Here is an 18,253-nt window from a genome sequence, read left to right on the forward strand (position 1 = left end):
GAAGTCATTCGAAGATAAAGTTAAAAACTACATGTTTCTGTCTTATAGGGGACTATTTTGAGTTTACCATATATATATATATAAAATGTCAGCCAAGGTTATGGGCATTCACTGAATGTCTTGGCATCACTCAGTCCTGCAATTCTGATCAAAATATATTATGTGGACAATGATGGTAGACTGTAATTCTAGGAAAAAGTAAGTTCTGACATGGTCAAGCTCTGGGCAGATCCTGCAATGGAAGTGTTTTAGGTGAAGATTACAGCTCATTTTGCACCTTCTCCAATTCCTAGCTTGCCTGGCAAGTTCTGCCATAACACATCCCCACCAAATCAGAGGTATTTTACATGGTCACAGCAAAACAGTGGTGCTGCACAAACATTTAATATGTGTCAGCCATTGTTGAGGTTTGGTTATTTTTAATTATTTCGAAGTTGGTCACCCTTCATCGGAGACCAAGTGAAATGCCTTTGCAAGCATTACTCATCTAACTGCATTCTCTGGGCAGAAGCTGTCTGGGACCAAGCACAACAGCATCTGTTAAAATAGTGACAAGAAATCACATAAACTGGAAATATTTCTCTAAGGGAGGAGTCAGTCTGGATGGCACCACTGAAGGAAGTAAGCTTGCATGACAGCTTTCAGACAGTGCATGGTACGTGAACTGAATCACACCTTGCATGTTTGTGAAGAGGGGAAACAAGGAGGCAGTGGACTACATGCCTTAGCTTTATGCTTTTTAAAGAATTTCATCTCATGTGGTTGGAGAAACCCATAATCCTGCAACACTTGAGTGAATGTTGTGACAGAAACCAGTCCTTGGTTGAACCACTTGACTGGTATTACACAAAAAGACCACTCCAGAGCTGAACTGTCAGGTCAACCTTGTCTGAGAAAAGATTTTTAGGGCATTTCTTTTTTGTTCTAATCCTCTAGGTTATTCCTAAATTTACTCTTTTGTGCAAATTTCACATATTTTGCTTTTATAGAAAAGGCTTCTTTAAACACTAAATGAAAATTATGCCCTTTGGTGCTTTTAATTCACTGTCTTTGCAGTAATTTGTGCCAAAGAAAGGAGGCAGGGGAGCCCTTATAAAGCTGTAATAATTGAAATAAATGAGCCATGCTTCTGAGAACAGCGTACCATAGAGGAAGGACTGCCTTTTGAATCCTGCTCCCATAGCTATCCCTTGTGATTTCAGGCATGTCATAAAATCCACTGTCCACCTCATTTTCCCACCTTATTAAGATAGAGCTGAAGTGATTTCCTTACCTGACACCTCTGGGTGTTGTGAAGTCTAACTCAGTGCTTCAGAAGTACTTGGAGGAACTGGTGTTTTATTTTGAAAACCATAGCAAGTGCTGGCCTTTCCCAAAACGTGGCATTTATGAGCACGCTTTCATTAGTCCCTTAGTTTTTCCTTTTTCATTTTGAGTCTGGAAAAATGTGTTGAAAATAATTTCATTGGGGCCTCTGAGAGAAATCAAGCTTCTTGCAGAGTGGGAGCCCTAGGACATCATAGAGTGGCAAGGTCAACTCCTCAAATTCACCAGACAGCAGTGGAAAGCCCCCCACGGGCTTTAGGTGGGACCCAAGTACTTTTTCACAACTCACTCATTTGTGTGTTCAGGCTCAGAGAAGGGCACCAGAGAAGTATATGTCTGTTCCCTTCCTCCCCTCCTTCTCCCCAAAGATCATTTCTATCCATACAACTCTTTTTCCCAGATATGGTATCATTTGCTTCTGTGACTAATCTCTGGGCAGGAGAGAAAAATTATTTTGGAAGTTCAAGAGAAACATAAGCCAGCACATTTATGAGTGTTTTTCTCCTCTCCCCTACCTCTGAATGACTCGAGTTTTATTATTCCTCTTGACTGCATGCTGAGATAGGTACTTTCCTTTCAAGCACAGCCTGTTGCTGGCAGCAGGCTACAGAGGCTCCAAACCTGGTATACACTTCTGTCTTCATGTCTGAGTCTTCCATTAACACCAATATTTCAGCCTTTCCCCTCCTCCCTCCCTTATTGTTAATGGTTTTGGATAAAGATGGCCCAGGAAGGTTAAGGTTTCAAGGAAAATTAGGTAAGTATTATGAAGAGAATCCAACCAAGTCTCAGAATTTTACTCTCTCCACACGCATCATGATCTCACTTTGCATGTCTTTTACAGGCCTGCTCAGCCACAGGGAAAGACCCAGGTGTTGGTGTGTCATCATTAAACCTACAGCGATGGGGAACCAAGCCTTACCTCTAGTCCCAGGCTCTGCATAGGGAGATGCCTCCATCTGCCCTCCCTCACAGACTCAGTAGTGGCAGATCAGACTCAATGCACATTGCCGCAAACAGGGTCAAGAAAAAAAGTTTGGCTTTTCACAAACAGCTTGCATTTCTCTCAGAGGAAAAAGCAGCACCAGGATAAAGTCATTGCGTGGGCTGGATCCTGCCCTCAGGGCCACGCGTGGCCCATGCACAGCCAGAGAACACAACTGCTGTTGTCCATCGTGCAACCACACAACCACCACCATTGTGTTTGCATTGCACATGTTATCTGAACTAATGTGTCTTCAAGAGAATACTTCTGGATGAGGGATGATATCACAGACTCTGTGTCCACTTTTGGTCTGGACCATTGCTAAGAGAAAAACAATTCTTGGCAAATTCCTCGAAGTGCTTGCTTCCTACGGTTTGGATGAAGATATTTTGTTCAAGAAAGATGGGTAGGTGTGAGTTTCTGTCTCTTCCCCTTTTGAGAATTATTTTTGCCAGTGCAAAATAGAAGATAATAATGCTCCCATTAAAAATGAGGTGAATGCTCAGGCTAACTTGAGTGGGTGGAAAGGACTCCACACAGGATGAAGCTGGGGACAAACCTACCCTTGCCAAGACAAACAGCTGCAGAGATCTCTGGAAAGAAAAAGGGCCCTACTGCACTGCTGTTCAAATAATTCAGCCACATAGAGCTAGTTGAGGTTGTGTATCCATCACGTTATAATTAAAACCAATGACTTTCATATGAAAAAAGAAAAGGTGCATCATAAGTCAAGCAAGAAGACTGGAGAACTGATATCCTTAGGACAACAAACTGATATTCCTTAGGACAATAAAGATACGAGACCTGTGCAAATCAAAGCAGAAAACTCCCACTTTCTTTCCTCCATCTGTCTTTCATTTGCTTTGCCTCTATCTGCCTGCTGTTGATGTTTTCTCACATTATCTTGGTCCCTTTGTTCAAACGGCATTTCATTCCAAGAAGGCAGGGAGCTCCAGGTGAGAATGAGGGCTGTGAGCATGAACTCACTGTCACAGTTATTATTGTTATCATTCCTCTGAAAATTAGTTCAGTGGAGGCTTGGCTCTGGGTAATTTGTTCCACTGTTTTAACTGTCCCCTTGCTAAATGTGGCAAATGGAATGAAGTGCAGTGCTTTGGATGATGGCTTGTTCCCAGAGGTGCAACCTAAGCTAATGCATTGCTGGCATGCTGTGGAGCAAGGTGTTCGAGACTGCAGGATTGGGACCTGCTGCTCAAATGGATCAGGTGTTCAGGACTTAACACAAAGCCCAGGGCAGTCAGTGGAAGGCTTTTGACTGGATGTTGTCTCAAACTCTCACCAAAGCTACACACATAGTGCAGTTCACCAGGTGTTACACCTATGGAGAGGGCAGAGTGGTTTGTCAGGTACACAGGATGTTACTTCAGCACAGGTTAACTTAAAGATGTACTTGTTGGGATTTTGAGTCCTGACTCATTTTTTTTTTTTACAACTGCAAAAGTGTGGTGGCAATGCCAGAACCCTGTCTTTGAGGTCTGTCCCATCACCCCGAAGTCCAGGCACTTGAACCTCACACAGCAGTGCTCTTGAGACATTCTTGCGCTGACACAAAGAGCATCTTTAGGTGTGTGAAATGGCGTGGGCTGGTGTAGGTGTAGAACATGTGGCTGCTGGGAACCTTTTTATTCCAGCCCATGTATATTTGAACTGCAAATACTATCTGCCTTTCCAAAACGCAATAACTGAAACTCATTCACTGAATGTACAGGGAGATATTAAAAAGCTCTTCTTTGTACTGGGAGACACTGTAGGTTAAAAAAACTAATACAGAATTTATAATGCTCAGTAAAATTTCAGTGTTTTATATTTTAAAACCCTAGTGAAATTAAGTAATCATATTCCCACCATTCAACTATTTAGCAATCTAAACACATATTATTTTTTTACATTACTATTGTTTCCATTACTGGCAGTAGACTTCTGGGTGTCTGGTTATTTTTGTCTTTGGACATCCTCTGTGATTTTTCGAGTTCCTCTGGCTCCATCTGTACATCCAACTGGGCCCTGTTCTTCTAACATATTTCTCAGTGGTCCACTCTGCTCCAATCAAGCCCCTGGAGATGTTAGGGAGCTCCTTTGTGTGGCTGTATTAGAAGGGCATATCTTTGGGATGAGTCTGGAGCATAAGATGTCATAATGTTAAGCTAAACTCCAGCTTTCCTTCAGCTTGGTATGGCACGTTGAGTCCCTCCACAAATCAGGTGCGGTAGGAACAGCTCTGCCCTGATTTAGCAGTGATTAAGTGCACGAGCAATGATGTGTTTTCCTTCAGATGTGTTGCTTCAAATACATCTGCCTGTAAGTCGTACTGTAAGTCATATGATGATGATTATGTGATCACTGTGTGCTGGAACTGCCCCTTGGCTAGCAATTTTTGAAACTGGTCACATGAGGTTGGAGGTCTCAAATATAATAATTTCTTGGAGTTTCATGAGAATAGGCAGCAGGCAACAGATAACAGGGAAGCTCTATTAGTACCTCTGCTCAGGGAGAGTTAGTAAATTCAGTCATTAATAAATACTGGCAAATCTGCAGTGGGGTGACGGGGAGAGATGTGCCAAAAAACCCCCAAAGCCTTCATTAGGCTTGTTGCTCACAGCACAACATGCTGGGGGAAAGAAAAAAAAAAATAAAAAAACTCCCCAGACTTCCCAAAAGAGGAAGACACACGGGCATTTTATGCTTCAGTTCTCTGCTAGAAAATGACACCCCACCCAAAAGGCAAAAGGTCTCTTGAATATTTTTGCCTCATTTAAATGCTCATCAGGAAAAGAGGACCAACAACACTCTGAATTTTAATTTAAGCTCAAACTGGTTAAAATAAAAATAAATTAATAAATGAATAAATAAATACATAAATAAACAAACAAATAAGGCAGCAGACTGTGGTTTGGTACTTCTGCACTGAGCTGCTCAGCAGAAGCCATCCATCCTTAGCCTGGACCAAAGATGGGTGCAGGACAGGGGTGCAAACCTTCACTCAGGGACAGCTGTCTGGGGTCTGCGAGACCTTAGGGATCCTTGGCCTAATTCTACATTTTGCAATAGACTGAGAAAAGGTGTTATATACATTACAAACACAGCCAGGGGGGTGCACTCTCAGCAGAAAATAGTAGAAGGTCATCACACGCTGAAATAATTGGAAAGCACTGAGCAAACTGAAACATGGAGAGCACATGGAGGCTTCATTTAGCTAAAGCCTTGGTCCAAAAAGGAGATAGGCTGCTGGACGGCATCGCAGATACTAAGCTATTCCATGAGAAACCCAATCTTCTGCCCTAAACTTTTCTCATCACAGCTTCTCCTCTTTTTTTGTGAAAATCTCAAGTTAGCGTAAAAAACTGCATTTACAGTCCAGAAGTACAGAGAAAGGTCAAGGGAAGGAGAAGCTTAAGCAAATGGCACCACTGAGCAGTATCTGGCTTTGCTGGCTGGAGGTTTGTATCATTTTCAGACCTGCGGCTTAATAGGACCATTGAGAGCAAAAGGAGTTGGCAGACAAGGACTGGGAAGGGCCAGGGGTAGCTGGCAAGGCAAGACTGGTCAGTGCAGGGAGCGTGGGGGTAGGGCTAAGACCATGGCTGAACCACATGGACTTTGCAGACTGGCAGCGAGTCCAAAAAGATGACAAGCAGCTTTGACTATCTGGTTGGTATTTCAACAGATTGGCTCTTTTTAAACTATGTTTTCAGAGAGGTTCCCTTCTATGTTGCAACAGCAATTCCTTCCTGTGCCACGGTTAGCTCAGTTCAAACCAGCTCAAGTGTTTGTACTTCCCACTGCATTTCATGTGGTGGATATTTCTAAACCAGCTTTGCTGGTGGAGTCCTCTCAAAAGAGTGTGTTAAAGAGCAAATGATTTAGCACATAATTAAGAAGAAGTCTGCAATGTCAGCTGCAAGGCAGGGTTAGGATGCAAGAAAGAGGAATATGCCAAGAAAAAAATCTCTGTGTCTCTGTATCTTGGTGTGAGGAGGTAGCTCCTGCTCCATCCCCAATGGAGACATAATTCCAGGGTTATTTTATTTGCCAGCAGCAACAACAGCGGTTCAAAGGACACCAACTGTTTGCACTAGAGAAAGTGCTTCCACTACCACCAGGAATGAATGCAGATGCTTCAGCTGGGCTTTTCTACCTAGCTAGTTTGAGCACAAGGACTGGCTTTTTGGCTCTGCTGCCCCTTGCCCCATGTGAGAGCTGATTCTCTGCTTCCCAGGGGCAGGGACTGAGGACTAACAGCAGTGACAGTAACTAACGCAGCTCGTGTAGCTCCGTGGCTTGCAATGTTGTTTTACAACAGTGAGTGTTCAGGCAAATTGATTTAGTAGGGAGGGAAGGGAGTTGTTAAAAGGGAAGAGCTCGGTTCTGATTTCACTCAGGCTGACAAAGGTCCAGTGACTGCAGAAAATATCACCCTGAAAAGGTTGTCAGGGTGTTTTCCTGCCTATCCCTTGCTGCCTGGGATGGGAAGGTCAATCAGCTTATGGCACAGAGTGGGCTACTGGTGTTATGCCTTGCCAGGTTGGCAATGCCACTGTCAGCCCTGTGGAGCACTTTCTGTCTGTCCATGTGATCATCCCGACCCCAGCTGTGGTCCCACCGTGTCCGGCATAAAGGCTGTGGGACTCGCCATGTGCTACCCTGGGCAACATGCAAATGAGCAGATGTAAGAATGGTACCCCAAAACTCTCCCTCTGCCTCAGTCTCATCCATACAGCAGTTTCCCTCCAGAATTCACATCAATGTCCTTTAAGATTCCTGCTCCTGCACTCCCGCACCCCTCCACATCCCCAAAAAGGTCTCTGTGGGGTTTATTTGTGCTTCCCACTGAGCATTTGATATGATGTAGGCAAGCTCATCTCCCAGGTCCTGCATGTGCCATTTGGAGCTTTTCCCTTTCCTCAAGCCCCACTCAGAACATGCCATGAGGTTAACCCAGTGGTTTCTTTCGAGTGACACAGATCAGAGGCCGAGGCTGCCCCAGACTGACTCATTACACCCCAGGGCAGCAATTTCTCACCAATAGAAACATACATAGAGAGATTCTCCAAATCTCCACAGGAATGGACTTGACAAAACCACATAATTTTATGAGGAACCTTCCCCAGAGAATGGTTTCCTCCATTCCATGTCTTGGGCAGAAGGAGAGCAGCTCATATAAGTTCTACAAATTGAATGTTCCCCTTTTTCAGTGACTCTATAGCTTTTAGTGCAAAGGAAAGAACCTAGACATACAAGATTCTTGTGCTATGGATTTATAATAACATTTTATTAATATATTATGCTACAAAAATATTTTGACAAAATAATATTAGAAAGCATCTTTTTATTACACTCTTCAAAACAGTTCACAAAAGCAGGAGGCGGAACAGGAAAAAATATTTGAAATACATTTGAATTGAAAACTGACAAACATGCAAGTTAAAATTCAGTGTGAGCATGAATCTACAGGATGGTTAATCATTCCTGTAGAAGTATTGACTACTTAGTGGAAAGACCTCTCTGCCTTTAGCTAGATTAAGGTGCCTCCTGAAAAGTTAGTCACAGGGAAGGTTGCATTTGGGTTGGGACAAAACACACGCAAACAATACATGTGTGCACACATACATGCACACATGTGCGTGTACACAAACACACACACACACACACACACACACACACACACACACACACACTCCATGATCTCAAAATTAGGCAATCATCTTTCTGCTTCAGTTAGGCTGAAACAAGCTTAAATCAAACTCCAGCAGACTCCATGGAACATCGATCACTTCAGCGATATGACAAGCCCACATGCTTGTTGGATATAATATAGAAATATCTTACAGTACTAAGCAAAGTTTGGAATGATAACATTTATGCTGAGATAGTAACTTTGGCACTTTGGTTTCTCTAACATAAATAAATGAAGGGAAATTCCTCCCTTACAGTGGTATATGGTAATGACTGGGTCATATCATTCAACTAATCAATGCACTAAACATAGATTAAGTTCTCCCTCTTTCCATCTCCTTTGTCCACAATTGTATATTGAAGAACTTAGATAAATATACAATGCTGTACCTTGAGTGTTCCTAAATTACAGTGGAGCTTGGAGGAATGGGAAGGGAAGTTCAACAAAGCAGATTTTGACACCTGTATAAAGCATAGTTATCATAAATCATGTTCATCATTTATTGTCAAAAGAGGTATTGCATTATTCAACAGCTCAAGGGATTGCAGAGAAAGTACATCAGTCATAAAATATAAAATACCTTCTGTCCCAGCCTGCTAACTGGTTCTCCAAGTGGCAATGCATGTTAATATAGCAGCCGTAGTTAAACATAGGCAAGAAAAGCATTAAAACAATAAAAGAGTGGGCGTTAGATCTGTTGCTGGTGGTATGGGATATTTATTCCACCAGGGCAAGAGCTTGGCAGATAATTAGCATTCATTTATAATGTTACAGTTACATATAATGTGAATTGCACTGGTGTCAGTCGTAGCCGTGTTGAAAAGATGAATCATGTGAACATTCAGCTTTGGACTCATCCAAAATTATGTCCTTGATTGCTAGACATCGCGAGTCTCTTGATTGTGTTTCTTAGAGGTAAACAGTATCATCAACGGTGTTGGCTGTTATATATAGCAGGCATGAATATTTTTTTTTTTTTAAATTTCCTGCTCCTGGAATCTTGTGATTACATGGGAATCTGAGCTTTCCTTTGGAAGAAATAAAACAGTCGGTTCCAAGGTTTCTGAGAAACCCACAGCGCAAGCTGAAGTCCCATGAAGCTGGTAGTCAGAGTTACTTTAAGAGCGTGTATCAAATCTGACACACACACTCTTGAAACTCATGGCGAATACAATAATGATCCATCGCAATGGATGTGCATAGATCTGAGCTAACCAGTAGTTGTGTATTTTGATTAATACTGGGCTGCTGTAGCTGATTAATAAATAATCCATTTTATCAATCACAGTGAGGGTCTCATTTTCTAGTATTGCTATGCTTACATGCCATGTATTGAAAAAAGTCACCCTAAGTCATACCTTAGGATAAGACAACAGAATGAAATAAATGTTTGGTTAGAGAACTGTGCTGAAGCCATTCATATGGGGTTCCTGAGCTAGGATCTAATGGAAGCTACTTAATCTTCTATTTATTGTAAGTCGTGTCTTCTCCTCTAACCAGGGAAAGCTCAAATGACTGAGCAAGCTAGATGCTTTTAGCTGGCAGAAGTCAAGTGTGTGGACCCCAAAGCCAGGAGACACTTCGCTTTGACACCTGCACTGCAGTATGACAAATATGGGGCACCACAGCAAGGGAAAAATCTGGTGAGTTCCAGTAACACTCATTCATTTTATGGGAATAATGAACAAAATGCCAGAAAATGTAAATATGTCAAAACATTTTTGATAGCCAAGCCATTTACATACTGTGATATCTGAGCTAATGAGTTTTGAACAATACTGTCCAGTGGAGGAGTGACTTGGAAAAAAAAACTCAGCAGTGACAAACGGAGTGACTAGTCTGTGCACTATAATGACAGTTGTGAATGTGGCAATATCCGTGTGCTCCTAATATTAAAAAAAAACCCAAAACAACAAAAAAACAACCCAGAGACTTATGGAGAAAGCCACAGGTTGGGAAACTGTCGAACTGTAATTTCTAGTCTTGCTCCTATTGGTGGTTTCATTACAGTCTTGGACAAGTTGTTTCTGTTTTCTGCTCATTTCTCTCTCCCTTATCTTTATGTGGTCTTGTCTGTTTATACTGTAAGTTTTCCAACACCTGGAATTATTTCTCGGATGGTACCACAAAATCATTTCTGGATTCAATCCAATTACAACAAATAAAATTCAATGGGTTTTTGGTTCATTGGCTGTTCACTTTTACTATGTGACTTATCATCACCGTTAAGATTTGCCTACCTTATTTCCAGTTCCATTTTTGTGAATAATACATTATAATTCAGTTCTAATCTCTGTCTTGAAAACAGCAGAAGAACCAATCACCTTTTTATACACATTAAAGTTGAGTCTGAAGGTCTGTTAAGCCATTATATTCAAATGAAGGCATTTCTAGGGTAATAGCTCAAATAAAACTAAAATAAAAGTTCTCAAAATACGTTTCCAATATCCAGCTCCATGCAATAAATATTATGCAAGGTGAATGGCTTCTATCCAAAACTAACATCTCTAATCTTCTGCTAGCCAAAATACACAATATAAAAGTATGCACAGGGTGTGCTCAAAGCTCACATTTGGGGCAAAGCTCAAAGTTTTCCATTCAGCCTTATCAACTGTTGTGCTTGGAAAAAATAGGGGTAGTTTATAGCCCTGTCTGCTGTACTCACTTAAACTGACCACAGATCTACACAACTTTCTGTCAAAAACAGAATAAAGGCTGGAGGTCATGGTGTGCAGAAAGTCAGAAAAAAGGTATCTGTACTCCCTGGCCTTTGCAAAGCAATGGGTTGGGATGCATGATGGAAAAGCTCAGTATTTCATCATGGCTTCAAATAAAACTATGTGCCTTTTGTAGTCTAATTATTTCCTAACCTACTTTCCTGAATTAACTGGTACAATAACAAACCATGAATCTTAAAACGTCTCTTGCTGCAGAGACTTTAAGATTGCATGGAATCATCTCTCCAGTCCTGGAGACCATGCTGTAGGGCTAGTGAGAAAGTGATATGATTGTTTTCAGTCAGACCTTTAACAGTATTATCATCATCATCATTATCACTTGATATTTTTACCAAAGTGAAAAAGCACTGCTTTTCCTAAAGAAAAGTCTGCATTGTATTTTTCTGATTTTTGAGTCTTCTTTTTATCTAAGATGTTTTCATTACATATTTTGGATTTTTGGTTTGTAGATGACTTGGAAAGAAAAACACTATTTCAACCAAAATTAATTTTCTGGTTGAAACTACTGCATCCAAAGGGATTTTTCATCATGTTTTGTTTTTTTGGGGGGTGGGTGGGGAATCAACATGCTTTATTAAATATAATAATTTTTAAGATGAATGTGGGGGGGTTCTTCCCATAGATGTCCAACACATTCATGAAAAGTAGCTATTTGGAGAGGGAGCAAATGTTTCAATGAGTGTAAGGTGTCAGAACTTTTCCATCTAAGTCAACAGAAGTACCATAGTTTATGAACAAAGGAATGTTCTGTACATCTCCATGACATGGGGGTTAATTTGGTTCCTGTCTTGAACAGGTTTTGGACAAGTCATAATTCAAGCGTGGAGATACCAGCTCCAAGCATCATAACAGCAAGATGAAGAGGAATTTGTAGATGTTTTTTTTGACCTCCAGGTTGTCCATCAGCATTAATACAACTGGTACAAAGAAGTTCTATAGACAGCAGGATACTACATCTTTATGTCCTATAGAGAGACCATGTTCCGTTCTCAATTAACACTGGGAAAGATTGTAGGCTTGGTTTATGTAAAATGAGAGAGAGAAGAAAATATTTCCAGTGGGATTAATCCAGACTTTAAAAGCAATTTTTTATTAAGAAAAAGGTGTCTTAATTTGTGTTAGCTAATGAATTAATCCCAGGGCAAAGAGGGACACTGGTAATTTCCAAAGAAGTTAAGTAGTTGAGTTAAAGACAACAGGGAAACTTAGAGTGTTGTCTTGACTCATGACTTACTAAGTCATATAAAAATAACCAGGATTTTAGGTTGTAGCAGCTAACTTGAGTTAAGAATGCACCTATTTTTCTAATGGGCATAGGCCACAGAAAGCAGGATCTGCTTTATTCAGTGTAAGCTATGCTAATGAGATTAAAAAAAGGAAAATAAAGAAGTTCAGCAGATATGTACTTATTGAACAGTTTCTGTAAAAAGTAAGGGTTAAAGAAATAAAGAAGTCATTCATTTGGTGTCAGTTCAGACATTTGCAGAGTTGTCAGTTAGAAAACAAATATAGAAAATATTAATTTATCTGTTTCACCATCACTACTGATTAATAGGGATGTTATTAACATATACAACAAGAAAAAAATAAGTTTACCAGTCGAATAAATACATTTTTTCTTTTTCTTTTTTTCTTTATATGAACATGTATATTTTACAAAACCCCATAGCACTATGGGAAATAAAGATCCTTCTACAAAAAGAAGATGTAAGTCAGTGTTACAATAAAGCTTTAGATTTTCAAAATGTATCTGGGCAAAGAGACAAAATCAGCTAGAAGGCACTACTGATTCACTGAGAACGTCCAGTTTGTAACCGTTGTTGCTATAACCTCCAAGTCGTTCATAAATTATCTCTCTTCTCTATTCCAAGGGATTGCACGTAATACTAATGTGGTCAGGAAGGCTGCAGTAGATTCAGGAGAAAAGAAGCTATGGCCACGCAGAGAGGAGGAGTTACTGATGGCCATAAAATGCTGGCTGAAGCCGAGCTCGTAGGCTGAGGCTGGGATGGGCGATCTGGACGTGGTCTCTGATCCAGCCGGTTTGAAATCCAAATGGGAGGTTTGACTGTGATGTAGCCATTGGTTATCCTGATATAAGAAGGCAACGTGGTGGTGCTAAAAGAAAACACAAGAGAAGGAAATTAAACAGAAACGCCCTTATCTCTACTCTGTGAGCTGTCACCCTATGTGGTAGTAACAACAGCAATGACAATAACTATTATTATTATTAATTATTATTAATTATTATGCACTAGAGATGCAGGGAGATCCCCTGGGGCTGATAAGTATGATGGTCTGGAAACAGCTGATTCAGGATGACCCTCAGCTTCTGGCTGCTGGTAGAATATAACCAAAGGAAGGATCACTCTAGATAGATCTAGGTAATTGCATTCATTTTTTAAGCATACACCGTTGGCCAGCAGGAGAGACGGTGAGAGCTGTATCTTTGTGCTGACCCAGGATGACACAATTCTCATCTTCTTAGGCACCTTCTTGCCACCAAGGGTCTCAAAATTTGTTATGCCTCAGAGACATGTCTTGCCCAAGTGGACTTGATACTAAGCCCAGGAGGCGCCACAAAACATGTCCTTCCCTTGTTTCACAAGCCATGAAGAATTTCCAAGGATCGCCTTCCACATCTTATAACCTTGAGCACAGGAGACCAAGCAGCTCATTTATTTTTCCTGGCTTTAAGACATTTTGGATCAAATCACAATACCAAAACCAGACTCAGTGTAAAGTTTCCCTGTCTGTGGATTTGCCTCAATAGCGGTATGATTGCATATTGATTGTGGCTTGAGTTAGTTCTTTGATTTGAATGGGCAGGTTGGAATTCATCATGATTCCCATGACACTGAAGGTCAAAAAGGTCCATTAACAATTGATTTGGAAGTTTCAAATGGTAATCTCCATTTCATAAAATGCTTCCATTGCATGCATTATTGAATGACCCATAATCCACCAGTTGTCACAAAGCAGCACAATTGAGCATGCCGACTATGCAAGGTGGATTCTGGACTTAAAAACACTGCATTCTGCAGTGCAGTAAGGAGAAAAAAGACAAGTTCCCCTGAAAACAAGATGTGACACTAATAGCTGCAGATTCTCTGTATTACTTTTAAGTCTTCTGTAAAGGGGATTTGGAGACACTGAAAATGCCAGTCAAATAATTTTTTTTACACAGTAAGAAGCTATGCAGTCCTATAAATATTTAGCTATAGTTTCTGAGATCTTGACCTTGGAAGAAAAAGGCTGTCTTGCATAATACCAGATAAAAGGAACAATACCTTGCTCCAGATTCATGCACAGAAATAGAATTTAGTAGCACTGAAGGCTTTTGTCTTTTTCTAAGCAATAACAAGATAGCTTTTAGCTCAGGTGCTTCAATGTGTTGAGTCAATCACAAACTGTGAGAAGATCAGAGTCCACCCAGAAGAGAGCACTGGTTAACACATGGATGGATCAACATCAAATCCAACAGACAATCACTGCACGCTACACTTCACCCGGGTTTTGGGATAATTAACTTCATTTCTTCCCTTATCCTTTAGACTGTCACCACACCTTCTGAGTGGGATAGTTGTTCTGTAGCTAGAAGTGACCTTATCTAATGTGCAATGAATTAGAGTAAAAAGAAAAGGCAGTCTAGAATTAAAGACATGGGAATTGCTTCATGAGAGCAGATAACCATCTAACCAGTATTAGATCTTTGACAGTGGGAAGCTGTGCTCATTCCAGAGAAACAAACTGCTGTAAATAGAAAATTCTCAAATCAAGCCTTGCTGGAGAAAGCTCTTACCTAAATTTCCATGGTGAGTGGTTGGTTTATATCTTGGACCGATGATACAAGACACATAACTTTAGAGCTTCTGCTCTGTTGCATCAAAATCACTGCAGTCACTTAATACAAGGAGTTGATCTGGGATAAGCTAATGCCGCTGTTTCAAATTTGTCCAGCTTTTTTGAGCAGTTAATTTAGTGCTGGCAAGAATGAGATCAGATTAGGCACTGTCTATCCAAGCTCCTGTAATATATGTAACATCAAGTATGAATGGCCTTCCCACAATGAATACAAAACATCATTAAAGCATACTTCTGACAAAACTAGGCACTAGTTACGCTCTGAGTAATTCAACAGAAATGCAGTCATGCTCCAGATCTCATTTATCCTGTTGAATGATGCTGTGGTGCATAGACCTGGCAACACTGACACTGGGATCACAATTTGGGGGTTTTTCCCCTGTACCAGTTTTTCCTAAGGTAAGTACAGGTAGGTGGTTGTACTCATCTTTTGGTTACTGTTTGTCACTTTACAGAACTACACAATTTAGCCCTGAGTTAAATTTTAAATTGCAAGGAGGGTCTGGTTTTCGATTTCAATTTTAAAAACATTGCCAAAATGCCATTCAGACTTGCAGTTTGGGCATATCCTGCTCCTGACACATTCTATGGCCTTGATCCCCCAGTGAGATTAAAATGTCCCTTGCACAAACTGTCTTTCTGCACCTCAGGGGTGCATTGTGTGAGATGTCCCATGGGGTACACAGGCTGGCCAGGGAACCCATAAAAGAATCGCGAGACCATTCATCAGCCAACTACATCGAAGAGATTCCTAAAGGAGCTTTAAATCAACTCTTTACATTTCTGTATCTTTACATTTCTATTTGCTAGTCAACTGCCAGAAGTGGGTTTTTTGGGTTTTCTTTTTTGTTGACTTTGCTTTTCTCCCTTGAAAACAGGTAATTTTGGGGAAAAAAAAAATAAAAAATCCTGTACTTTACTTAAAATCCCAGGGTTTCCTGTCAAAAGACCTGAGAATTTTTGACCACTCTTCTCAGTCAGCAAGGTCATTTTCTGTTTCCAATACATTAGATTTCTATAAAGGCTTCCTTGTTAAGATAAATACTGTTAGGTGGGGTTGTTTGTTTTTAAAACCCCTAAGTGCTTTACAAGGGAAGAACAGAGCGTTTCCATTAACATGTACATAGCATGCTAATAGCAAATGAATCACAGTTTATCCATGTAAGACATTTTCTTAAACGCAACTTTACTTCTGGCGCGCTGACTGACTGCCAGGGTGGTTTAGAGATACTTAAAAAGAACGATCGCTTGTACCAAATGCTACAAAACTCCTTGTAAAATCTCCAAATTTGTAATTATGCTGTTTCTGCAGTGAATGGGGAGAGAAACCTCTCCAGGAGGTGATCCACCTCATTCCAGTGCAGGTCTCTAGGGGGTACTTTACTCTTGCTTGGGGTCTTTCTCTTCCCAGGGATTACAGAGGGGCCCTAGACAGTCAGGTTATATTATAACCTAATCTTAGAGGTAGCTCTGGTGTCAGGAGATGACTTCTCCAAATTCCCTCTGAGCATATTTGCATAGGCACACAGGATCTCACTGACCCCTAGACCTTCCCTAAGGATGAAAGCAGCAGCAGAGTCCCCTGAACTCAACTGGAAACTTTCCATTGTCCTCAGGGAGGTTTTGATCATTCCTGAAATGTACATAGAGAATAATAAAAATGAATCACCGATCTAGGAATAATCATCTAAATTATTATCACGCCTTCTCTTGCCAGCCCAGGATATTCTGTACTTGAGGTTTTTTTTGTGGCTGATAAGAAAGTCTTTAATAAAACATTCCACATCATCTGTGGGGAACAGGCAACCACTGGCTCCACTGTTCATAACTCTCTTTTTTGCTTCTGTGTATGGGATTGTTTTTAAAATTTGGAAGACTCCAGGTACCTTTTAGCCAAATGACCTGCGGTATCATATTCATGAGCTTGTACTTTTGATCAGATAATAGGGCAGTTTTTCAAATCAGTGCATTAGTCATACATTGTCTTACCATCATTAAGAATGTGTAAAACTTTCCCAAAAAATGGGGCCCCAGGCACAGGCTTTGTGAACAGACCCTACTGAATCCAATTACACAATTGAAGTCCTCTGTGCTGGGGGCATGCTGAAGCACCTTGATGATTTGGGAGCATTTTAAAACTGAAAAATAAAACAAACACACATGCAACCCTTTGGGGGAATTTCTGTTCTGGTTTAGCTTGTGAGGACTTTGCAAGGAGCTCACAAGCTAATTCTTAGAGTGACTTGGTTTATCCATATAAACAGAGCTCATCTGACCACATGTGACACCACAGCAGAATGACAGAAGATAGGACCAGGAGGGACTTTCTGGCACATCTGTCCCAAAGACAGGAATAAGATCTAAACCCTTCCTGACATTTATGTCTAATCCATGATCAAAAAAACCCTACAATGACAGCAATTCCAGAGTCTCTGCAGACTTCTCTTCCAGCATTTCACCATTCCTGACGTCCAGAATTACTGCCTAATGTTTCACCAAATCTTCCTTACTACAATGCAAGTTCGTGACTTCTCCTGTCCCCGTGGGCAGGTTTATTTCTTTCCTCTTGTCAGCAGCCTTTCATGTGTTTTGAAGACTTAACCATGTTTCACCTCAGCCATCTGCCTTTTAAACAAACAATTCCCTCTGCCTCTCTCCACAAGTCCTCAGGTGCTCTCCTTCCATTCTTTCTTCTACTCTCCCCTGGCTCTGCCTAGTTGATCTGTGTCTTCTGTAGAGTGAAATGCCCAAAACTGGAAGCAGTAGGTCTAGCTGAGATATTGCCAATCCTATGCTTTGTGCAGTAGGTACCACTGCTTCTTTATTTGCAAAGCAAAAGAAAATACATGAAAAATATGCAATCTCTAGGAAGATGGTCTCTTCACTATTTTTTGCCCCCAAAGTCCAAACCACTTTTATGGTCTCAGTAACTGTTCTGAATCTGATGGAAAATTGACAGTTCTCTGAGGGGGTGAGGAGCGACCAAATTATGGTGGTATTTCTATGTGTTTTTAATCTGCTGCCATGCCGTGGTCCCAACATAGTTTCTGTTCAGGGTGGAGGAAATGACCCTTTTAAGCATAACTTACAAAGTGTTTGGGGATTTTTCTGGATCAAAGGAACTATATAAACACATGACAACTATTTTTAATAAATGTAAACAAATGTAGACTCAGACAGCCTTCTTACAATAGCATCTGATGAAAGAAGCTTATCGAGACAATGTGCCAGCATAGACTGAACCCTGAAAAAATGCATGTTTCAATTGAAAACCTAAAGAGCTAGTAAACTAAAAGAAAATTTTTGAGTAAATACAATAATGGCTGTTTTGCATTTGTGATTTGATGTTAACCTTATGATGGCTAGAGGTTTTTTTTTCAAGTGATATTAAGCATATGCTTCCTGTTTCTTTTCAAACAAATTTTGCCCCATTTTTTTTTCCTTTTTGTTTAATGAACAGATGTGAAGGGAGTTGATCATGTTATTTTTCTGGTGATCAGAAATAATGTTCTGCTAGTGAAGACAATTATTCTTGGAACCAACCGGACCTATTTATGTCACCAAAATTTATTAATCAAGATTTGAAAAATACATCTGCTTAAAGCACTGGGACCAACCCATTGCAGTATGTAAACAAGCTGGCTG

General features: G+C 40.6%; 1 protein-coding gene across 1 annotated transcript in view; it reads right to left on the bottom strand.

Moving 5' to 3' along the window:
* Window positions 1-11,815: 11,815 nt before the first annotated feature.
* LOC104527074 (metalloprotease TIKI2) overlaps window positions 11,816-18,253 on the bottom strand; it is a 140,850-nt gene continuing 134,412 nt past the window's right edge. The window contains exon 6 of the mRNA XM_010170691.2: window positions 11,816-12,862. Coding sequence (XP_010168993.2) covers window positions 12,640-12,862 — 223 coding nt within the window. The 3' untranslated portion in view covers window positions 11,816-12,639. The remainder of the gene's footprint in view (window positions 12,863-18,253) is intronic.

The sequence above is a fragment of the Antrostomus carolinensis genome, unplaced genomic scaffold, assembly GCF_000700745.2.
Source record: "Antrostomus carolinensis isolate BGI_N321 unplaced genomic scaffold, ASM70074v2 scaffold3406, whole genome shotgun sequence".
Taxonomy (NCBI): Eukaryota; Metazoa; Chordata; class Aves; order Caprimulgiformes; family Caprimulgidae; genus Antrostomus; species Antrostomus carolinensis.